This window comes from Camelus bactrianus, chromosome 20 (assembly GCF_048773025.1).
Source record: "Camelus bactrianus isolate YW-2024 breed Bactrian camel chromosome 20, ASM4877302v1, whole genome shotgun sequence".
Lineage (NCBI taxonomy): Eukaryota > Metazoa > Chordata > Mammalia > Artiodactyla > Camelidae > Camelus > Camelus bactrianus.
In genome coordinates this window covers 18,911,564-18,937,777 of record NC_133558.1, presented here as the reverse complement: position 1 = coordinate 18,937,777, position 26,214 = coordinate 18,911,564, and the positions used below count along the sequence as shown (strand labels likewise).

At 32.2% G+C, this 26,214-nt stretch overlaps 3 protein-coding genes across 3 annotated transcripts in view; 1 reads left to right on the top strand and 2 right to left on the bottom strand.

Annotated features, from left to right (window-relative positions):
• The window catches only part of LOC141573234 (olfactory receptor 10C1-like), a 108,394-nt gene that overhangs the window by 18,000 nt on the left and 64,180 nt on the right, over positions 1–26,214 (bottom strand). The gene's annotated exons all lie outside the window — the stretch shown is intronic.
• LOC105061650 (olfactory receptor 2B8-like) lies at positions 6,878–7,840 on the bottom strand. The gene has a single exon (XM_010945755.3). The coding sequence runs from the start codon at positions 7,838–7,840 to the stop codon at positions 6,878–6,880; it is 963 nt and encodes a 320-aa protein (XP_010944057.3).
• LOC105061651 (olfactory receptor 2W1-like) lies at positions 18,888–19,835 on the top strand. The gene has a single exon (XM_010945756.1). It carries the CDS (start codon positions 18,888–18,890, stop codon positions 19,833–19,835), a length of 948 nt encoding a protein of 315 aa, XP_010944058.1.

Genomic DNA, 26,214 nt, shown 5'->3' with positions numbered 1-26,214 from the left:
GCATATACTTTAGGTTTTGTTTATGATTTCTGCATGTTATGAATCATGAGCTATCAATCAGAGGTCTTGATTAAAATTTTAAAAGCAAAGTAATGACTGTTTATTGGAGACAAGGAAACTTCCAAAGAGAAGAAATCACTTAAGCAAAATTAAAGCCTGTACTAAAGTAAATACACTGTATAGCAAAGAGAACTATATTCAATATCTTGTAGTAACTACAGTGAAAAAGAATATGAAAAGGAATATATGTATGTCTCTTTATGACTGAAACATTATGCTGTACACCAGAAATTGACACAACATTGTAAACGGACTATACTTAGAGAGAAAGAAAGAAAAAGAAAGAAAGAAAGAAAGAAAGAAAGAAAGAAAGAAAGAAAGAAAGAAAGAAAGAAAGAAAGAAAGAAAGAAAGAAAGAGAAAGAAAGAAAGAGAGAAAATACCCTGCCTGTTGTACAAATGAGTGGTCTTAATCATGTTATTCTTTCTAAACCTATACAGTGTTTAATCTCATTTGAAATATGAAGAGCTTATTCAAATATAAGAAACTTACCCTCCAAAAAGAAAAACTTAGTGCCATCTCAAAAGTGTAACATACAGCCTGGAGCCACTCAAAAGCACTTCCAGACTTTTTACTCAGGAAACAACAAATAGTCCCAATGAAAAGATCAGATCAAATCTGTTCAACTTTTACAGAAAAATATTGATGGGCTTTTATTTTATCTGATTGACTCAGTGAGTTACCAAATCTTACTTTATCTTATTTTATCATAAGCTGAAAAATGGTAAAGCTAGAACAAAGCTCAAATCGCCACTTCAAGGGCCATTTAAACACTTCAAAATAAATTTCATTTGTTTCAAAGCTCGTGGATTTTTCTCAAGAAAAACTTCAATGCTCTCTTAAAACACATAATAATTACTCTGAACATTTGTTGAATAAGTGATTTGACACAGTATATTCTGAAAATAGTATATGCAATATTCTATGAATAAATGGTTATTTAAATATCACTTTTTATATATAAAAAGTCTGTATATAGAATAGAATATATTCTATTCTACATCTATATATACATGAGGCATACAGAGAGGGAGAGAGAGAGAGAACAGGCAAAGAGGCAAGAGACATATTTGTTAAGGGAGTTTTTATTTAACCTTATTAAAGAATTAATAAATATATCAGGATTATTTATAACACTTAATGAGTACTCGATAGGTTGACCATATGAATAATTATGCCAGTAATACCAGGAAAGCTATCATTTAGTTAAACTGACCAACCACATAGTATAAAATTTATTTTAGTCTATGACTTTTATCATTCCCATTTTATACATGAGGAAAGTTAGTTTTGCTTATGGTTACACTAATAAGCAGAAGAATAAGCATTAGAAAAAAAAGATTATCTAATGATAAAGTCTGAGCTCTTACCAATAAATACTAGTCCTAATCCTTTTATCTTAGTCTGTATGTGTTGAGAATGACATACCAAAAGTTAAGTACCAATAAACTAAAATCAAGTCTAAATGACCTACCCATTGGTTCGTTAAGTCTCCAAGCAATTTTAAATAACCTAGTCTTTTGTGAGGTGATGGGGAATACAAATGATCATAAAACATAGCTTCTCACTCTCAGTCTTAAAATATAGCCAAAGCATAGTTTTGAAGAATATTCAAGAAAATATCTCAGCTCACAGCAAAAAAAAAAAAAAAAGTGACAATGAATATATGTATGTTCATGTATAATTGAAAAATTGTGCTCTACACTGGAATTTAACACAACATTGTAAAATGACTGTAACTATAAAAAATGCAAAAAAAAAAAAAAATAACTCATTCCAAAAGAGTTTCTTCACTGATGATTCAATTCAGGAAATATAAAGTAATTTGATAATGAATGTTAGTAAACTTACACATTTCAAATAAAAATAATAAATTTTTATAAATTTTAAAATGTACATAAGTAAAATTCCAACATAGAAATGTGTATTTATTTTAAGAGGAAAGCATATAATTTCTCAAGGTAAAAAATAATTATATTCTGACCAGTCAATGTGGAAATGATGGAATAATTCCCTTTTACATCAGCAAGGAAAATTGAAAATTGGCTGTGCTTCATATAGTGAAAAAAATCATTGCAATAACAAAACAGTTTAACATCCCTGAAATCCATAGTAAGCTTTACCATTAATTTATTGACTTACAGTCACTCTACAGGACTGATTCTTTGAATTCAGTATTAAATATTAAGTAACAATATACTATTAGCTTATCCCACTTGACATGAATTTTAAAATAATTTTATAAGGTATAATATAGATAAAGAAGGAAACACTAAACATAACTGTCAACTTAATGAACTATCACAAAATGAAAATAAAAAACACTTGCAACCACTTCCCAGATGAAAAAGTAGAAAATTACCAACTCTCCAGAGCGCACCTCATTCCTATTCCATTCACTATCTCAACTTTCCTCCCCACAGGTAAGCATTACCCAGATGTCTAGAAACAAAGTTTGTTTTACTTGTTTTTGAACTTTGCATAAATTGAATTATTTAGTACATAATCTTTCCATTTAACTTGTTTGAGAGATTCATCCAGGACATGGTATGCAGCAGTACTTTGTTTTCATTGCTCTGTAGTATCCCATATTATGAATATAATCATAATTTATTGATCTTTTTCATTACTGATGAGTATTTGGTAATTTCTGTCCGTTTTTATTATTAATACCGCTTGTATGAACTTTTTGGTGAGTTTATCTAGGAATAGATGTCCTAGGTAATATGGTATTCATATGCCAAGCTTTAGTAGGTGCACTGCCTATCAGTTTCCAAAGCGGATGAACCAATTTAGACCACACCAGCCGTGTATGAGAATTCCTTCTGCTCACATTTTTAACAACACTTGGAAGTATTAGTCTGTTTTAGTTTAGGTATTCTGGTAAACTTATAGTGAAATTAAATTGTGAGTTTAATTTTTATTTCCATGATGACTAAGGTAGCTGAAGCATTGTTTTGTATATTGACTGGTCATTTAAGCATCATTTTTTTGTTAAGCACCTGTTCAAGACTTTAGGACATTTTTCTACTAGATTATCTATCTTTTTCTTCTTGATTTGTAGGTATTTTTATATTCTGGTCTAGCTTTTGAAGTTGTGTTATAAACATCTTCTCCCACTCTGTGGTTTGCCTTTTCACTTTCTTAATCGTTTCTTGGGATTAGAAGATGTTTCTAATATTAATGAAATCTAATTTATCAATGACTTTGTGGGAGCCCATGATTGGGTTAACAAATTGTAACAGACCCCAGCTGCTTATCTCTTTAAAGAAGAGCAAATGTGCTTAGTAACCACCTTGCTTGCATAGTTGAGGTTTTAGCAACGACCCAGGCCCTGGGCTATAAACGCTGGGCACGCCTGCTGTTAGATAGTCTTCTATCCCCAAAACAGCCTGGGGCTAGAATGGTAAACAAGTTATAAAAAGCTGCAGACTCAGAGGTGAGGAGGCTGGTAAGCCAATGACAGGTAAGATCCCCTGAGGGGTCAACCTGAGACAGGCACAGCCTCCTAAATCAGTTGTTAAGCAGCTGATTATCATATGTTCCACCCTGATAAGCTGAAAGGCTCAACATGAATAGGACTTAACAAAAAGGGTCTTCTGACCTTGAGCCAAACACCAACAATAAACAAAGCCTTTGTAGTCATTGTGATCCCACCCTGTCCTTCCCTAAATTCCTGCATTCCTCCTTTGACTGTACTCAATAAATATGGGAGCTTTTGAGAGGCTGGTGGAGTTGGCTCCCGACTCCCTCTTGCTCTCTTGACTTTTTCCACAGTCTTGAGTAATTCATTCCGTCTCGGTGGGACTTCTGCTGGTCAGAACCCACAACTGGTGACGAACCCACATGACTTCCTTTTATTTGTGCTATTTATGCATTATTTTTTAAAAAAAACTTTCCAATCTCCAAATCATGAACGTATTCATCAAAGTTATTTTCCAGATGGTTTAATGTTTTGCCGTTCACACTTATAATATAATCACCAGAGAAATAATTTTTAGAGAAAAATGTCAATATTCATTTTTTATGGCTATCCAGTTGACAAAGCACTATTTCTTTTATTAAAAGATTGCCTTTCCCCTCTTCTTTCCATGACCAAGGTTGTTATATATCTAATGTCTAAATTCATGTGGATCTGATTCTGGATTCTCTACTGTGTTTCATTATTATGCTTGTCTATTCTTGCACCCATAAGACATTGTTTTAATTGCTGTCTCAATAATAAATCTTGATATCATGTGTCCCAAGTCTCCCCACTTTGTTCAAGAGAGGAAAATTATAGGTCTGTTTCTCTCAGGAACATAATAAAAAATTCTAAGCAAATTATTAGCATTTTGAATCTAGCAATATATCAAAAGGAAAATACATTAAGACCAAGTTGACTTTATTCCAATAATTCAAAGTTGTTTTAATGTTGAAATGTCAATCAATGTAATATATTGTATTAGCAAAATAAAGGGAATAAACCATATTTTTATCATTTCAATAGATGCAGAAAAAAGACTTTTATAAAATTCAACATCCATTCATGCTAACATATAAACACATTTGGCATACTAGCAATAAAAGGAAACTTTCTTAATATGATAAAGGGTAACTATAAAATTCGTACAACAAGAGAAGATTACTACTTATGTGTAACAATAGCCAGAAAAATCTTAATGATCCAACCATTTTAATGGAAATTTCCCAGAGTTATAGTTATCATGGATGACCAAGAGACAGAGCTAAAAAATACTGAACCATACATTCAAAATAATATTTGAAATATTAACATCCTGTACCTCTCACATGCACACACCAAATATATACACATATTAGAAAAAATAACGAAATTTATATTTTTATCGTATTAAAATGTATGAGGTTTGGGATAGAGGAGGAAAATGAATTTTATATATAACTTAAAAGATGACAGATCAAAAGAATGAAAAGACAAGCCACAGACTGGGAGAAAATATTTGCAAAAGAAATACCTCATAAAGGACTGTTATCCTAAATATACAAAGAACTACTAAAACTCAACAGTAAGTAAACAATCCAACTAAAAATGGGCCAAAGATTTTAACAGACACCTCATCAAGGAAGATGTACAGATGGCAAATAAGCATATGAAAAGATGTTCCACATCATGTGTCATCAGGGAAGTGCAAATCATGCAAATTAAAGCAACGAGATATCTCTATACACCTATTAGCATGATCAAAATTCAGAACACTGACAACACTGAATGCTGGTGAGGATGTGGAGCAAAAGAAATTCCCATTCATTGCTGTTGGGAATGTAAAGGGTACATACACTTTGGAAGAAGAGTTTGGCAGTTTCTTACAAAACTAAACATATTCTTACCATGTGATCCAACAATCATGCTCCTTGGTATTTATCCAAAGGGGCTGAAAACCCATGTTCACACAAAAACTTGCACATGGATGTTTATAGTAGTTTCACTTGTAATTGTCAAAACTTGGAAGCAACTGAGATCTGCTTTAGTAGGTGAGTAAATAAATGAACTGTTATACTTCCAGACAAAGGAATCTTATTCAGTGCTAAAATGAAATGAGCTATCAAGCACTGAAAAGCCATGGAAGAAACTTAAATGTGTATTGCTAAGTGAGAGAAGTTAGGCTGAAAAGGCTACAAACTATAATGATTCCAACTATATGACATCTGGAAAATTTTTTTCTTGTCTGTTCCCAACGTGAGCACCATAATTTGCATATGAAGTTAAGGAAAGATGTGATTAAAATGTAATGAGTTGTATTGCAAGTAGGAACATTCTTTCAGATATATGGACTATTTTCATGGTACCAGCAAGAGACTCTTAATTGTGTTAAACCCAGACAATTTTGCCTAGAGGTAGGCCTTTCATCTAGCAGCCATTACATTAAAAACAGAATTTGTAGAACATGGTTTTGGTGATATTTAACTTATGTAAAGAAGCTATATGATTTCCCGCCTTTCAATTTGAAGAACAATTTAGTTTTCCATTTGGCCTGCTGAGAATAGCTATTATAATGCTGATAAAGATGATTGAGCACCAAGAATAAAATATATACTGATTGGGCAACAAGATGTTTTTAGAACCAAGGCCATTGGGCTAAAGAAAGATATACTTGTTCTCCATATGTTAGCCATGAAGAAAAACTTCCATAGAATGATGTGTAGAATTTTTAAAAATATGCTATAAGAGGTTGCTGGAATTGGATAAGTGAACTAACAGGTGAGGGCACTGCACAGAGCTTTCTACACATGCAGCCCTTCTTCTCTAGAACTATGTAGACGACCACAGTATGCACTTGGCTCCCTGAGGAGGTCCTATCTTTATACTGATTAAAATTATATCAGATATACAATGGCTATACTGATGGAATTTTTTAAAAAGAATATAAACAGAAATGAATTTTCCTCTTGATTATCTAAAGGTGAAGTCTACTAATTTTGTGGCATAATTTAGTCATTTTAAGCAGTCATCTTTCTGCTTTTTAAACAAATCTCAAGATTTTCCCCTTAATCACCAGTTTTAGTGGGCTATGTGATAAGAAATCATATTTGGACATTAACTTTTAAATGTCTTTAGAAAAGACAACATAGTAAAAAATACAATTTTAACTAAAATCTATGAATATTCATTATCTATTTTTAGAGTCCTGTTTCATTATTTTAAGAGGAAATTGTCAATATTTTACTTTCTATAAAACACATAGGTAATAATAATCAGTAACAATCGGCCTCTCATTTGGGAGTTGGAGGAATGATGGCAGTTGGCAATAGGCATTCTGGGGGTGTGAAAATTGAATTATAAGAGGTCTATATTCTCCTAAGCCATGTTCCACCCTTGCTCTTGTTCTCTCCCCAGTAGCTTCTTTACTGCTCCTTTAACATCCTTATTTCTCAAGGTATAAATGAGGGGGTTGAGCATTGGAGTTATAAGTCCATAGAAGAGTGCAAGAAGCTTGCCTTTCAATTTGGCTGAATTGCTCTTGGGTGCCATATATGCATAACCACTAATGGCTGAGCCATAGAACATAATGACCACCAGCAGATGAGACCCACATGTGTTGAAGGCCTTCTTGCGACCTTCAGAAGATTGGATTCTTACCACTGCTCTGACAATGTTGATGTAAGAGAATAGAATTAATCCAACTGGGATAACTTTTATGACCACCACAGCAGCATACATTTCCACTTCATTGATCCATGTATCAACACATGATAATTGAAGCATGGCAGGTACCTCACAGAAGAAATTCTCCACCTGATACTGACCACAGCGAGGTAACAAGAAAGTCAACACTGTTTGCACCAAAGAGTTGCTGAAACCTGTTACCCAAGCCACTGCTGCCAGTTGTTGGCATAGCCGGGAATGCATGATAACTGTGTAGTGGAGAGGCTGGCAGATAGCTACATAACGATCAAAGGCCATTACTGAGAGAAGTACACATTCAGTGGATCCTAAACCAAGGAAGATGAAAAGTTGAGCTATGCATCCTATGTAGCTGATATTTCTCCAGTGGCTCTGTATGTTGACCAGCATCTGGGGGACAGTGGAGGTAGTATAGCAAAGGTCCAAAAAAGAGAGATTAGCCAGAAAGAAATACATGGGGGTGTGAAGTCTGGGATCAAGACGTGACAAGATGATGATGGCTGAATTCCCAAGGAGGGTCATTATGTAGAAAATGGAGATGGCCGCAAAAAGAACCATTTCTAGTTTGGGCCATTCAGAGAAGCCCACCAGAACAAAGCCATTGGAGTGACGGAAAGTGTTATTGAATCTTCTCATTGTTGTGACACTACTTGCTGGAAACACCATTATCCTTTGCTTCGAACTTAATGCTGGCTCGTGAACCTACATGCAACAGAGGAACTGGATAGGGGATGCTGAAACAAAATCATTAATGTATTTCCTTTTATTACCTCAGCAAGAAAAATGAGAGTTAACAATTTTATATCTGTATTTTAACAACCGTATTTTAACAACAGTATTTTAAGCTATGCCTTTCATTTGGTAAACTCATAGTTTACTAAGTGAGATATTACAAAAGTAAAGATAGTAAAGATGCATTACAAAATATGTGTTACAAAAAGGTGTTGTAGCTGTTAAGATTGAGAGAAACAGACTTCAATGGAGCTATGGTTAAATCTCTAATTCACTCAGTGTATTTTTCAACTTAATTTTTTTTCAGTTAAGTTCATTTTCTTGTTGCTTTTAATGCATTTATATTATAGCCAGATAAAAATTACTGCCTTTGAAAGGCACTATCAGTTAAAGAAGATAACTTCTCCTTTCTGATTACTGTATTTCTCCTTTCTGTTTATTGTAATTAAGTTAATATGGATAAAATTCCACAGACCAAAGACAATCATCTATGGAATTAATTTATTATGATATTTAGCCAAGGGATAATTAGTAGGAGTTAATATAAGCAGGACAAACAGCACAAAAATTTTCACTTATTTTGCTTATGTCAAACACATATTTGTTAAAATAATATAAACTAAAAATAGTTTGTGGTTTCCATGGATTGGTTCACTATTTCCTTCATTTAGCCACACCTCTAAGTATAAGAATTCTCAAAACAGGCTTTCCTGTATAATGCTTCAGTATAGTGTAATCTTCTGTTTACTGGAAAACATGCCTGTACAATGGATTTTATGTAGCAAAATGGAAAAAACTGTAGAGAATATTGCACAAACTCCCTGGTGTGAGTCCTGGATGTGACAATCTCCTAACATATAATCATGCGTGCATATACACACACACAGAGTATATATTTTCCTTTGTATAAAACAAGTATATGATTCAAGTGAAAATATTTTATTCAAACTTTGAACTATGTACAATGCATCATATAATTATAAGTATTATTATTGAAATAACTATAATAATTATTCATGAAGTGATTCTATGAGTGAAGGACTTTTATAAGCACTTTATATAGCATTTCACTTCATCCTCACAAACTCACTAATAATATCCATTCCATAACAAGGATACTAAGTTTCAGAAAGATTAAATAACTGGCCTATCATTACATAGGTAGTAAATCATACTGCAGGCATCAGACTGTCTTTGCCGCTGAGCAAATCCTGTGCATTGAAACACTATTATATATAGCCACTAGGATTAATGAATAATCCTGTAGTGTGTGACTAGTTAAACATTCACTTAATAGCATGTTTTATTTGTAATATTAGGTATTAGCTAGTAAAGACATGAAATCTGTTATCTCCAATTATCTGCACGCCTGGATTCAGGGTTACTCTTGTCTGAACTTAGAGATGGCAAAGTACGTTCAACAAAACAGGATCATGCCCTGGAAAGCCCTGGAAAGCCCTGGAAAAAACAAGGCTGGTTTACCAGCTAGCACAATGAAATAATAAAATTAAATAAGAAGTAAATAGACTAGGAAGAATAAAACATTTTGACATAATTTACACATAATTACTATCCTGAGATCTAATTATTAAAAAATCCTATTAAAATTAAGTTCAAAAATAAAGTTACTAAATAATGGAACAAATCCAAAAGCCTAGTATATAAATGTAAATAAAATATTTCATAGTGAAAATTTTTAAACATTAGCAAAAATTTGAGAGAAAAAAGGAATGCTATTTTAAAATGATATTAATAATATCATCTATCTATCAATTTCTCTTTCAGAAAACATTCTAGACATAATCAATGCACATAAATGTTTACATGCTAAGATAGGTATCATCAGTATATTTACATTATTGAAAAATTAGAAAAAAATAACTTTACTATTTCAGAATAGAGAAATGTTGAATAAAATTTATCTATTGATTAGATTATACAATCAGTAACATTAATTATATATGTGCAGTGCCTATTCATGATTCTCACAATATCTTAGTATATGAAAGAGGCATTATACAAGATACGACATATTCTTTGAATATTGCAAAAATATATGCAAATTATGCATATGAAAGAATGGGAAAACACACTAAAAAAAGTGATCATTGGAATTATCCCTGGGTTTGAGATTATTAAGGATTTTCATTATCTATTTGTGTTCTACTTTTCCAAATTTTATTCAGTGACTAAGCATTTTTTTTACAATGAGCAAATATATAATAGATATTATTAAACAAGGCACTTCCTCCAAGGAACATTATCTGTTTAATCCTATTTCATTCTGATCATACTAAATGGTCTTGGTATAATATATATTAGAACTCTTGGGTTCTTGTTGTAATCTTTCCATTCTTGTGCAATATGCCCGATTGTGCTTAAATATTCCCTCCCAGGACTCATGATTAAATCATTTGAAGAGGCAGTTACTAAGACTGGAGACTGCATATATTTCTTTATATAATTATAGTTTTATGTTCCTGGGCAATTGACTCAAGTAATTTTCCCATGGGGATTGTTATGAGGATTCAACGAGTTGATGTAAAACAGCATAAAGATGAATAAAATAAAATATTTAAATCCTAACTGATTGTTTTCATTTTGTAGTTATCTTTCCATGATGACTAAAAATATTTTACTTTGGTTATCAGTTTTTTTATGGTTAGTCAAATCCATAGTACAAATATGCAGAATTATTTGACAGGCAGTAAGAAAAAACCGAAACTTTATACCCTTTAGGTTAACGTAGTATCCTGATAAAATTTATACTGTTTTCATATATATACATCATTCACCATTTATACTGTGATTTGTTTGATATGAATATGAGAGTAATTCTTATGGAAAGAAGAGGTCATTCTACGGCATATGAAAACTTCTCTGCATGGGTGGTTATTTGGACAGTGTAGAAAACTTCCCAATCTGAGAAGGAATCATAAAGGGCAGTAAGACAATGAAGATAGAAATGAAATCACCAAAGTCGGATTTCACCTAATTCAAAATTTAGTCCATGGCCATTTGTACTGTCCACATCTTTAAAGGATATTATTCACTAGTTCTTTTGGAAGGTAGGAAGGAAGGAAGGAAGGACGGGAGGAAGGAAGAAAGGAAGGGATTCTGATTTTAATGTTTACTGGAAAGAATAATTGTTAAGACTAACTTTAATTATACACAGACAAAATCCAAAGACTAAGTATTATATAGCAAATATTAAGCTGAAGATGTATTCAAAAATATTTTTACATTCTACTTAGTCTAAACAAATACCTCATGACAATTAGTCAAAACAGTTTTTTCCTCACGCTTTCTTAGTATAAAATATATTATATACTTTCTTACTTAATACTTTCTTAAGATAAAATAGCATAAATATCCCTTTTTTCTTTATCTTTGACAAAATAGGACATTATTGTGGACAAGATGCATGATCAAATTGATCCTGGAAACAAGTACTATATCTCTTTGCACTGGTATAATAATAAACTCATAGAAGCTTTCATAAGGTGCATATCAGAAACTTTCTGCACTGTTGCTGTGTTGTTGAAATGAATCTGTAATACCCTAAATCCACTGGTGATCCTTTCCAATTACAAATTATAAAAATGTAGAAGTATGGTTCCTTGATAAATAGGGACTCATCCACTTCATTATTTAGGTAATTTTCCAAACCTCTAAGAAGATTTCTTACCAATTCTACACTGGGTTTGGGGAAAACATTGGTTCATGCTTTAGAAGAATTACCCAGCATAATTTTCCTCATCTGTCAGTTAGCTCTTCCCATAATGAACAGTCTTGGGAATTAAAAAAAAAAATTACCCAACTTAAATTTAATACCCTACTCATTCTTGCTAGTCAATGTTTAAATATCACTATTCTTTTTCTTTAAATAAATTTTATTTTTAATACAATTATTTTAATTCACATGCCATGACTTCTCTCCCTTCTGCTATTGCCTATAGTCTCAGTCTCTATAAACAAGCTCCTTGATTGTCAAAATGACAGTCTTCTAAGCAACTTTTCTAAGACCAAGGACAGCATAAAGAGTAAATGTAACTTCCTTTCTTTTGGAAAGAAGGTTCCTTGTCCTTGTCTCTGAAAGAAGTATCTCAGAGGTTCTGTTGTGTCATTTACCTCTCAGTTTTGCCCCATTGTTCAACTTGTAGGGTGTTTCACTCTCTGTAGTTCCTCCTAGTGCAAACTTCTGTGTGTCTAAATCTCATTACAATATTTACTCTACTCATCTTTTATGCCATATTTGGAAGAATACAAGAATACCTACGGTCTCCTTGTCTTTTACTCCTCAGGGAATGTAGTGACTTTGGGACAGGGCATGCTAGAAATTTTGACCTTGGGGAATCCATCTCTCTGTTGCAATTAAGCAAAATTGATGGAGAAAGGAGCTTGGGCCATGGGGAAAATATGAAAAATATCATCATAAACTACTTACAAAGCAAATGTGTGTATATATGTATATATGTATATATATATATAATGCCATATATGTATGTATATACATTTTTATGCTTAATTCGTGAACTGTAAAATGAACATGTAGTGTTTACTTTGTGCCAGTCACCTTTTAAATAAAGCTTAATATGAATTATATCATTTAGTAATTCAGAGCTTCACCAATATAGTATGTTGTCAGACTTTTGGATTAATTTTTCAAACTGATAGTTAATAAATAGTGTCTTAGTGTCATTTTATTTTGTATTTCTGTTATTATGAATGAGGCTGATATTCTTTCTCTATGTTTAGAGGCCATTTCCTATTTCTATTTGAAAATGCCATTGCCCATTTTGCTACAGGCTTGTAAGTCTTTTTCTTCTTGGTTTTTGGGAGCTCTTTATATATTAGCAGGTTGGCCATTAGACAACAATATAAAGAGGATTTTTTCTTTTTTTTTTTTTGGTTGTCATTTGTGATTTTCCTTTTCTTATTACATTTTTCTTCTATTGAAGTAAAACACATACAGAAAAATGTAAAAGCCATAAGTGTATAACTCAATGAATTTTTACAGAGTGTAAAGACTCCCATAAGCAGCACATAGAATCAAAAGAGAATATATAACCAGGTCAGAAGCTCCCCTTGTAGCTTTTCTAGTCACTATTCCCTCAGATACTGTTTTAATTATCAAAATCATAAGTTGTATTTGCTTGGTTTTGAAATTTAAATAACTGAACTCATCTGCGACATACTGTGTTGTATCTCAACATTACATCTGTGAGATTTAACTATGTTTTTACATGTACCATTAATTCATTCACTCTCGTTACCATGTACTTTTACATTTATGAATATAATACAATTTATTTTTATTTCCTACACTTGGATAGTATCACTGGAAAGCTATTATAATGTTGATATATACATTATTGTACATGTCTTTCAGTAAACAAATTAATACATTTCTTTGGGTCTATAACTAGGAATGAAATTTCTGGCTTAAATGGTACTGAGTATATTAATTTTTATTAAAAACTGTCAATCAGGTGCCAAAGTTGTTAAAATAATTTACACTCTCCAGCATTTATGAGCATTTATTTCTTCTATAGCTTCTTCACTTGGAAAGTCAACCTATAAAAAAAATATATTCTTTCTATTTGGTACATAAGGGATATCTCATGATGATTTATTTGCATTTCCCTGATGACTATGAGGACATTTTAAAAACTGTAATAAGGATGTTTAAATTTTTAGTGGTAAAAGCAGACAATGTTTATGAACAAATGGGGAACTTCATCAAAGAGATGAGCATTATATAAAAAAAAAAGTGCAAATGTTAGCTATGAAAAAAAAATGTTACCAGAAAAAAAAAAACAGAGCATCTATGTTCTGTAGAAAAATCAACCTCTCTAGCATATGAGTAACTGAGGTCCCAGAACATACCAAGAGAAAGAAAGAGAGAGATTATTTGAAAAGATAGTAATGGCTTTGAAGTTTTAAAAATTAATGAATGACACCATCACAAATTTTTTAAAAACCTCATCAAACCCAAAGCAAAATAAATAAAAATAAAATCACAAGTAGCCACCTTACATCTAACTGATGAAAACCAAAGACAAAGAGAAAAGCTTAAAAGAAGTCTGAGAAAAAGAAACATTGACTACAGAGTAACAATGATAACAATGAATGCTGTATCATCAGAAACAATGAAAGCCAAAAGACAAGGAAATGTCATCTTTAACGTGCTGGAAAAATCTATCAACCTACACTATTATATCCAGTGACAATGTTCTTCAAAATAAAGGCAACATTAACAGAGTTTTAGATTTTTAAAAAGTTTAAAATAATTCATCTGCAGGAGAACAGCACTACAAGAAAAGTTCAAGAAGCCTTTCAGACTAAAGGGAAGTCTGAACACACAGAATAAATGAAATACACAAGAAAGTATTAATATGTGGATAAATATCAAAGATTTGTTTATTTTATGCATGTATATAAAAATTCATTTAAATACAATTGACTATTTAAAACAAAAATAATAAAAACATGTTGTGGAAAAAAATGTGTTCTGTAGTGTATATAGCATTTATTGAAATAAAATATATGAATGACAGTAAGAGCACAAACAAGGGAAAAGGACATGTATCTATGTTGCTCTAGTTTTCTTAAATTTCTTCTGTATTAGAATAAAATTGATGATGCACTCTGAACAATTACAAATATGTCTTTTATATTTTAAAATACAGATTTCTTATAAGGTGACAAATTTTATCTTCCTCTATAAAAGTGATAATATGAATTTTTTCTGATTTTATTCAATTAATGTGGTGAATCATATTACCTGATTTCAAATATTTTTATCTTGCTTTTCTGGAATAAAAACAACTTTATCATGATACATTTTCTTTGTTACATATTATGGGATTTCTTTCATAGATGGCTGATAATTTTACCTAGTTAACCAATACTTCATTAAAGTCAAGTTGTTTCAAAATGGTGATTTTTTTTTTCAGTTTTTAGACATGTCTTTATTTCATTTTTGTTTCATTGTTTTAGTTATATTTACACATGAACTTCAATACTATATGCATTTAATATCCTCGAAAAAACTTTAATAACTATAATTTTCTTACTAACTTTTAAAATATCTTTATTTCATTTTCATTTTATTTACCTCCTTAATCTTGTCTTCCTTTTCAAGATTTAGTCAGCCATGTCTCTTCTCTATGTTTTAAATTTTATTTCATTTCTATTGTGTTTTTTCTTCCATTTCTTCTCCTGAGCTTTATACACTACATTATTGGTTGACTTTTTCTGTCACTATATGTTGTATAAGTTTATTTCTGTCCTGTGTTCTAGCTCCATAAAGTAATTTATTTCCTTAAGTTTTTCTTTTTAAATAAAATATTATCCCCAATCCTCATCTCCTGCATAGTAACATTTTGAATGATGAAATGAGTGTCCTTCATTTTCTATTTGCTCCTTTTCTGGCCCTTTCATGCCTATTATTATTATTATTACTATTATTATTATTATTTTATAGATCTGAAACTCATTTCTTATTTATTACTATGTTTAAATAAGTTGGTTTTTTCCCTAGACCAACCATTTTCAGAATATTTGTGTTGAGAAAAAGCAAAGTTATTTTTTAAGTCATAAGAATGTTCCATTAGACCCAGGGTTGTGTGTACAAGTGAGCTTTTTAGGCATAATTTTATGCTGTCAACTAAAATTTTCTACACTAGTTTTATTCACAGTGCAGTCTCACTTATGCCCAGTGATCTAAAAATAGAACATATCTTGTGAATATAATTTATCTCAGTGCTTTCTTCTGAGTTTCTTTCAGAAGTCATATCAGGTGTAAGAACTCTCCCATGGGTATGCTGCATTTTCTGTTTTGTTGTTGAATGAGGGCCGGGTAGTTTATTCAGAGTGAAGATGTGGGCTCTTTCAGCTGTTTGCAGCAGTGGGCATCGTTTTCATAAATTGTCCCACACCTGCCTGGCCTTCACTAATTCCAGAATATTTTTTCTTCTATTCTAGGATCTATGTTTCAGAGGTTGGATTTTTTAATGAAGTTAAATAAAATAAAATAAAATAAAACTGCTTTCACTTGCTTAAAAAAACTTATGCTTTTATTATTTTTCTTGTTGTTTGATGTGATTTCTCAGAGAAGGGGAGGTAATGATTTTTCACTGTACTAATACTAGAATTTTAACCTGTCATTATAAATAACCTCTAGGATCTCTGACAAGGCTTAGATTCTCTGACCCCATTACTAAACCTATTCAACAATAAAAGCTGCTGAAAATTTGGAGGGGATTACATATCTATGAAACGGCTGTTTCCAGGGAATACATAATTAATCAGTGTGCCCTCAATGGGAGTAACAAAAAAAAGTTTAAATAATCAATTACGATTTGCAGTCATAAGTCTATCCAATGATTACTACCATAATTCTCTCACTTTTCTACTGTGGTAGTGAGTCTGGTAGACTGGTATGGGATGCATCTATTGCTAAAGGTACACTTCTTTGCTGAAATCAGGTATTTCATTGTTATTGAAATATACTTGAAAGTTTAGGTTATACAAATTAGATGTGATAGAAAAGATAAAACTTACAATCACTATTATATGTAGGTTTGTGTGTCTCTTCTGTATTGTTCATTACCTCTGTTACTTTGTGATAATCTGTAACTTCTAGATAAACAATGTTCTTCCATATAAAGTATTTTATTAATGAAACCATGTACAGAAATGTATTTTGACTTGTAAAACTGTTATAGTTACTCATTTGGCCTTATATTAATATTATTTATAATAAATATGATGATTTTCATTTCTACACAAAGTTGAAAAGGATTTGATGAACTTTGGGAACTTCTCCTAGGAGATTTTTTTAAATTATCTTCCTTGGATAATTGTATAATACACATTAATTGCTAATGAGTTACCCAGTGTCCCCAAGGTCTTCCTAGACTCCACAAATTTTATCATTGCTACTTAGAGAAAACTACTTGTTATCTTTCACGTTGAAGATGTTTTTTCTCTAAAACATATAAATGGGAAGATTCCTCTTGAATAATTACATGAACTGCAAAAGATGACCAGGGAGGGACTGTCTCCTGCCACAATCATGTAGGATCTCAGTGGCAAGTGGGAGGAATGGCATAATGGTATAAGTAATGAAGAATTACATTCTCAGTCTTATTTAGATAAAGTGAGAAACAAGTATTTCCTACTTTAGAAAAGTTAGATTTTTTTTCCTCCAGAAAATCCTTCATAAAACCACCACCACAGAAAAGCTTACTAAGCTCAATTAGGGTAAGTGAGGAAAGAAATTATGTTATCTTTAAAATATTTTACAAGATTCTCAATTTTGAATACATTTGCATAAAATCTTCTGGCTTTTATACCAATTTCCTTTCCTTCAAATTTTGAGACACACCTTAAATCCTAAACTGATTTCACATGAAAATGAGTATTTGTGTTTTTAATTTCTACCTCCAAAATTCATTTTAACAAACATTTGTTAAGAACTTAGGAGGTCATTTATGAGACAGCTACAAGAATAAAATGTTTATAAGTCTGTGAAAGAAAGAGTTAACATTTGTTTTAAGAGGTAAATATAATGAATTCAACTTTGTATATATGTGACATGGGAAGTTACTATTGTAAAATCCAATGGAAATGACCACAAATTACAAAATTGTGCATTTGAACTGCAAAAGATGAGTGGACCAGAAAATATAGAATTGTTAGTTATGTGTGCAAAATTAGTAACTGAAGTCGTAAAGGTAGAGGAAATATGGGGGAAAGAAGAGCCCATTAGGGAACTTTGGAGATGGATGCAGGGAATAGAAGTTGCAATCAGGAAAAAGCTGGTGAAAAACTAAAAAGAATTATTTATGAAGGCAAAGGGCAGCTCTAATATAGAAGGTATTAACCTGTCATGGAAAATTCAAGCAGAAAAATAATTTAGGAGAGACCACTGATTTAGAAACTAGGAATTCATTTGTGTGCTTGAGAGACCTTTTTTCAGTAGAGTATTTTGTGTTTGAAAAAAAGACACTACATTTTTCAGATATGAAAAGAAAGATCCAAGTGTGTTCATCAATGTTTCTTTTAACAAATATCAAATATTTACAGATGTTTTCTCTGTGCTAATCCTGAGGAGAGCCACCAGGGAAATAAACACAAAAATGACACAATTCCCCTCCTGAAGTGGCTTAACATTTTAAATGCATGAGTAGTGGAAGCAGAGTTTTTGTAAGATGAGGGAAAGGATGCAAATGAATACTAGCGATTGAGTATAAAATTAAGAAATGGATGCATTTTTAAAGAATTACGCCATAGGAAATGGTAGAAGATGGAATCAAAAGTACAGATTTAAAAATGGTATCTGCAGTGAGGGATGGAGAGTGCTGTTTCTGGGGAGGGGTGGGAAAAGGCAAATAACATTTGGAAATACAAGTTTTTAGTTGAAAGGAATTTTCATTTTAAAATATAAGATCAGAAGACTTATATAGCAGAATGAGAATGGATAGCAGGACTGAACCTCTACAACTTAAATACTAGGGGGAAAAAGCTTAAGAGATATGAAGCATGCATTTTATGTGAACCCTTGGATGAAGAAGGAAATAATTATTTACAGATCCTCAGCGCCTTTTCCAGCATCCTGATTAATAAAAGGAAGTCCATCTGGTTTCATTCTTTTTTCCTCTGGATTTTCCTCTGAGACTTTTGTAGTTTTTCACCTCAGCATAGAAATAGATAAAGTAATTCAGAGTATGGGCCCTATAGGCAAATTGCCCTGGAGATAGATTTTAGACCTAATTGGATAAACAGAAAAAATTAGAATAACTATGAGATATAAAATACTGATTTTTAATTGCATGATGCTTTTCTTAGCAATATATACCAGTAATATTGTTTAAAATATATTCACTATGGCTCCAATATGATGATATTTTATTTTCACAGCTGATATTAAGAAAATAGGAAAATGATCAACAATAGCTCCTTCGATGGATTTATACTCCTTGGATTCCCTGGGCAGCCTCAATTGGAGATGATCATCTCTGGAGTTGTCTTTTTCTTCTACACTGTTGCCTTTCTGGGAAATATAGCCATCATCCTGCTGCCATTAGTAGATCAATGTCTCCAAACCCCTATGTACTTCTTCCTTAGAAATTTGGCCATGTTAGATCTCTGTTATACCACAAATATAGTTCCACAGATGTTGGTCAACATTTGGGGTAAAGACAAAAAAATCTCTTTTGGTGGCTGTGCCTTCCAACTTTTCATTGATGTGACATTATGCACAGTTGAATGCATGCTTCTGGCAGTGATGTCTTATGACCGATTCAATGCTGTCTGTAAGCCTCTGCACTACATGACCATAATGAACCCCCAGCTCTGTCGAGGCCTGGTAGCCATGACCTGGGTAATTGGTGTCATTAATTGCATGATACTTTCTCCCTATGCTATGAGTCTGCCTCGATGTGGGAACCACCACCTAGATCACTATTTTTGTGAAATATCTGCAATGGTCAAAATTGCATGTGTGGACACCACAGCCATGGAAGAAACCTTGTTTGCATTGTGTTTTTTCATCTTCCTCACACCGCTTCTTCTCATTCTGGTTTCGTATGGTTTCATTGCTATAGCTGTGCTCAAGATCAAATCTGCAGCAGGGAGACAAAAAGCATTTGGGACCTGTTCCTCCCATCTCATTGTGGTCTCCATATTCTATGGGACTGTTATCTACATGTACATACAACCAGGAAACAGTCCATCTCAGGATGAAGGTAAACTTCTCAGTATCTTTTATACCATTGTTACTCCCAGCTTGAACCCACTGATCTATACACTAAGGAATAAGGAATTCAAGGGAGCCATGAAGAGGCTGATTGGAAAAGAAAAAGGTTCTGGAGAAACAACAGGACAGTAACACCTTTTCACAAGGCATTTCCAAAAAAGAAATTGGCCCCATTAACCTTTAAATCATTGTCAACTTATTTCAGTAACAGTCATCACCTGAAAGCAAAAATACCTAAAAATTTTACTAATATTTTAATGTAGTGTCCCAAATTGCAAAGGGTGATTGTAAACTAAACATGTCTTTCAAAGTCACTATCATCTTTAACAATTCATCTACAGCTGTGGCCACAAAGCAGATTCCATGGAGTCCAAGAGTTGCATTAAGGGAGAAAAGGGAAGCATTCCACAAAAGTTAGATTCAAATTATGATTTATTAAGCATTTTTAAACTATTATGATACTGTAACAAAAATGCATAAATTTAATATGCTAACTATGTTATTTCTATGACTCATCCATCTGTCCCTGTTAAGATTAAACCACCTTTGTGCAGATTCCAAATGCTTCTGTCATCTCTACCTACTTTGAAATAATCCTGATATATCAAGTAAACTGATTAAAATATATTTCTATTTGTAGCTATGTTATGCATGAATTGAGACTTTCTCAAATTTATGCCACCAAAATAAAATACGGGAATAAATTGAATACAGAGTTTGATATAATGGCAATGTTAATGAATCGCCCTTGGTTTCAAATTTTTGTGTTCATGCAAGTACATTAATCTTTTTTGGAATTTGGTGGTAAGTAAAAAATATATGTTTATTTAATTTTTTTAAAAATAAGGATAGCATAAACTTGATTTCAAAATGTTACAAGGATATTACCAAAAAAGAGAAAGAAAGGAAGAAAGAAAAATGTTTACCAATATCTCTCATGAACATAGATGCAAACATCTCTAACTAAACATTAACAAATCAAATCAAGAAATAGAGGTTCATATATTTCAAGCAAATGGGTTTACTCCAACTATGCAAGGTTGGGTTAACATCTGAAAATCCATCACCACATTATTCTATTAATGTAATCCATAATTATGACAGAATAAAGGTGAAAAAAATAAAATTATCTCTATCAATTCAGAAAAGCATTTCAACATTCATTCATTCATGGGGGAAAAAAAGATTCTTAGCAAACTTGGAGCAGTAACAAACCCACATATCCTGATGATGACTAAACTTCCAGCAATCATATTTAAAGATGAGGCTAAACAAACTGAGCAATGGAACAGAATAGAGTCCAGAAACAGACCCAACATATAGACAGCCAACCAATTTATGGCAATTGTGACACCACAGTGCAACAGGAAAAAAACAGTCTTTTCAATAAATGGTTCCAGGTCAAATAGATATCCATATGGGAGAAAAATATCTAAACCTTATGCACAAAAATCAGTTTCAAATTGACTGTAGAGCTAAATGTGAAAAGTAAAACAAGGGTCTTAATGATGTTCTTCATGAATTTTGAATAGAAAAAGATTAAACAAGACACAAGATATTAACCATAACAGAAGAATCTGATTACATTGGAATACAGTAAAATTAAGAACATCTGTTTACCAAAAGATCCATTAAGAGAGGCAATGTGTGTGCATGTGTGTGTGTGTGCCTATCTGTCTTGTAAAAAATTAATTAGCAGAAACCACAAATAAAGTTGGGAGACCAGGAATGGGAGCTCTCATGCCCTTCAAGGATAGTAAAGTCCAAAAGGAAGAAGAAAGATTCATCTTTCCTAGTGAGAACTCAGTCAATGAAAAGTCATGGACACTTTGCTTACTTAGCCCTCCAAATTTCCTTTTCTTCTCTATAAAAGCATCCTCATTCCCTCACCATGCTGTGTTTACAGACCCTAAATTTCAATTCTCTGTTGAACATGAATTAACCCATCTTTGCTAGAGAAATATCCAGCAGCCTATTTGTTTCAGGTCAACATTTTGGTTGCCTATACAAGGACCAAATAACAACCCAGCCCCAATGAAGATTCTAGAAATCTCCACTCCTCACAACTATACATGCATTAAACCATTGGTCCACTGACAAAATGATCACATTTATAAATCCATATTGGTAGAGAAACATTAACAAGTCTGTAAAAAAAGCCTACCTTACTTGTCGCATTCATCCAAAGTACAACCCAGGGAAGCCTGTTTGTATAGCTCCTTGACATACTAAACTGCCTTGTGGATCATTCGAGTTCTGGCAAATGGGTTTCAGACAACTTCCTCCATATCATGGATGTAAATATGTTTTAGACATGGTCTGTATGTTTTCACACTAGACTGAAACCTTCCCTTGCAGACAGGCTACTGTCTCTTCTGCGGCTAAAGTCCTTTCAGAAAAAAATCATCCTTACGTGGGGAATTCCTCTCAAACTTCATAGTGATTGAGGAACCCATTTAACTGGCCAGGTTCTTTGGCAAGTCTTTGCTGTTTGTTCAGTTTTACAGCACCTTCCCTGTGTTTACCACCCTCAATCCTCTGGATTAGTCAAACACAAAAATAACATTATTTAGATTCAATAAGAAAAATTTGTAGAGGCCCTCTTTGCTGGAGAAATACCTGGCAGTCTATTTGTTTCAGATCAACAGTCTCAAAAAAGGACTTCTATCCAGAATATATAATACATTCCTACAAATCAATAAGAAAAAGTAGAAAATCTAGTAGAACAGTCATATCACAAAAGAGTATATTCAAATGGCCAATATGTGAAAATGTACTTAACTTCATTAACCATCAGGGGAAATTTTAACAACAAAGAGATACTGTTACATGTTTGCAAATATCGTTCCATGAGAATGTTGTCTATTACTCCAAAAGAAATGCACTTTCTTACAATTTATATTAGCAGAAGTTTTAAAATATGTATAGGAGTGAATGTTAAAGAATATGAAATATAATTACTTGTATGATCTGAATTTAATGACACAGGTACTATTATCCAGAGCACAGGATACGATAAACTGGCTCAAGGAAGACAGGAATTTTGGAATCTATCTAACACAATATGTTCAGCTACCCTCTAAACACACCCTATTGAAAGCTTGGAGAGTATTTCCTTCACTAACGCAATAAGAAATTATTTGGTGAGGAGGGCAATGGTATTCTTAAAATGCTCTGTAGTATTTAACTTCTGTGAGCCAGTGATATTGGTGGGAATTGCAGCAGTGGAATTAAATAAACTGATATTGAAAATAATGATATCCTGGAAAATCAGATGCCAGGAAGTGGCACTTAACCATCTTAACAAAGCGGAAGTAGTTGCTACAATTAAACCACATGACTAGGGTGTTTTGACCTGTAGGTACCTGTAGTGATGAAAAATTTAACACAGAGTTCTTAAAAATAAAGTACTTGGGTAGCCTACTAAGATGTTAGTTGGAATATATTAGCATAATAATTAAAGGTTTGGGGGTAGAAACATAACTTGAATCAACACAGTAGTGATTCATGTTCTTTTACCCAGTTTCCAGAACTAAGCTAATTCACAAACCCAAATCCTCTCAACTGAAGGGTGGGAGAATCCCTTGCAGAAAGGATCCTGCAATAGAGCAAAATAATATTTAAGATTCTTCCTGCAAGTCTTCCCCAGAGGGACATTCCAGACTTAACAAGTTAACAAATTGACCGTACCCTGGAGAAAGTTATTAGATACTAGCTCTGAATGGTTGCCAGTCCCTGATTATCCCTTAATGCTGCTTTGATGACTGCCTGGCATCTGAAAAGGAAAGAACCTGAGGTTGAGTTTTAACTGATTCACTTTGGAAGAATTTGGAAGATTTGGAAGAATAATCAATTATTTTACCATCTTTCTCCTCCAAGACAGAAAACTTTAAAGGTAATTTTGCTCTGTGAGCTACTATGAAATTCACTTGAAACTTTTTAATAGTTTCAAATGGCACTGGGAGAAATGTAAAGTGACAGAATCCCTGGGGATATGGAGAAAGTGAGATCACAAACACCAGTAACTGTTCAACTTTATAATGAGATCCCTTGAGTCATATTCTTTCTTCTTGAAAATAATTGCTTAAGTGGAAATCCTTCTTGCTCCTTCCTTGACTCTAAACATCAAATATTAGTCTCTTTCTTCAGAATCCCTGAGGATTTTCCTCCAATTATCCAGAGGGATATAAAGAGCAAACAATAATTCATCAATTTTTCAGAAAGTAGAAATGAACTAACCAAAAGGTGAACAGCAATAGGTAGAAACATAATCTGACATTTCAACATTCCCAATTTGTGCTTTCATTTTCCTTTCTCACCAGAAAGAAAGCCAACAGGTTAAATAAGCTAATTACTCAATGAAAAAAAGTTAAGTTATATCTTTTCCACTTAGAAATGGGAAGAAATGTAGTGAAAATACAGGAGATCAAAACCCTTGAATGCTTTCTTTAGTGATTTATAGCAATCATTTTATGCTGTTATGAAGAATTATCAAACATTTAACAAAAGATAACTCCTAATCTTTTTCGCTGAACTGACCCATTTTGTAAGAAGAAAATAATAAACTTAACTTATGAGCAAACCATTAGTGAGAAAGTGAATTTAGTAGTATATAGCCAGTAGTAGTTTCTGTACAAACAAACTGAAATTTAAACCACAGAGAATATGAATTAATCTAGGAGACACTCTACTAGTTTTTACTTTGTTTTGACTAAGACAAGATTCTGAAAGTAAAATGAGTCTTTTTCAAGAATCATTTTAATTATTTAATCTGTTTTTAAGTACATTTTCTTAAACTAAATTCTTTGGAATATTGTGAAGAAATAATAAGGTAATAATTTTAATTTTGTGATTGTAATATTATGAGGTCAAAAATCTGGGAGTTGGAAAGATTTGAAATTATAGAATGTAAAGTAGCTTATGCAAAGGTGGAATCTATACATTATAAAACATGAATCCAATTTATTATATTAATGATTTGGGAATTATAGTAAGGGATATGTTCAATATTACATCAAGTTTGCTTCACAGTCAATCCCAGTAAGAGAATCAAAATAATTGCAAATCCCACTCCTGGGCATATATCCAGAGGAAACTCTAATTCAAAAAGGTACATGCACCCCAATGGTTATAGGAGCACTATTTACAATAGGCAAGACATGGAAGCAGCCCAAATGTCCTCTGACAGATGAATAAGGAAGATGTGGGGGATATATGTGTGTGTGTGTACACTTCTATGTATTTTATATATATATATATATATACTTCTATATATTATACATATAGAATAATTATATATATATATATAATAGAAGACTACTCAGCCATAAAAAAAGGAAATAATGCTATTTGCAGCAACATGGATGGACCTGGAGATTGTCATATTAAGTGAAGCAAGCTAGAACGAGAAAGACATATATCACTTATATGTGGAATCTAAAAAAAAATGACACAAGTGAACTTATTTACAAAACAGAAACAGATGCACAGACATAGAAAACAAAATTAGGTTAGCAGAGGGGAAAGTAGGGGAGTCGAGGGATAAATTGGGACTTTGGGATTTGCAGATATTAACTACTGTATATAAAATAGATAAACAACAAGGCCCTACTGTAGAGCACAGGGAACTATATTCAATACCTTGTAATAGCCTATAATGAAAAAGAACATGAAAAAGAATATATATATATATATATATATATATATATATACACATACACACATATATATATACACACACATATATATATACACACACATACATATATGTATATAACTGAATCACTGTGCTGTACACCAGAAATTAACACATTATAAATTGGTTGTACTTCAATAAAAATGCATTTAATTATTCTCAAAATTTTAATTTATCCTGAATAACATAGATTCAGCTTTAAAATCTATTAGAGTATAAAGGGAAATTTAAATATATAACTTTCCTAACCTGAGGCAATTTCTCCCAAAAGAAATCAATAATGCCTCTACAAGTTATGCAAAATATATGGTTATATTATAGAAATGAAACATAATATTTACAATGCTGTGCATTACAACTATGGTTTTAATTAACCATCTATCTTGATTATGCTTCCATGAGCAAATGAATATTTGTGTAATTCTGTTAAATGTATGTAACATACAGTTTACAAGTTTCTTCCTGATGACCATCTATGTTGTTTCAAAGTTTTCAGAGGAAAACAATGCTGCACAAATATTTTGGGGACTTCATGGTAAGTATGCATGTAGGATAAATTCCTAAAAATGAAATTAGGGAAAGTTAGTTCAAAATGTTTGCACATTTTTAATTGTGAAAGATAATACCAAATAGTCTGCCAAAAAGAATTTATATTCCTCCATGCATATTGTGAGACTGACTATTTTCTCATATACTTAACATTATTGGCTTATAAGAATCACTTAAATATATACCACGTAAGGGAAAAAGTTTCAAATTTTCCATTTTAATTTCCTAATTAGAATAGGATTGAAATTATTTTCATGGGCATTTATA

Bases quoted from the DNA above. Each gene is read 5' to 3' on its own strand.
- LOC105061650 (XM_010945755.3), bottom strand. From the start codon at position 7,840: ATGAGAAGATTCAATAACACTTTCCGTCACTCCAATGGCTTTGTTCTG.
- LOC105061651 (XM_010945756.1), top strand. From the start codon at position 18,888: ATGATCAACAATAGCTCCTTCGATGGATTTATACTCCTTGGATTCCCT.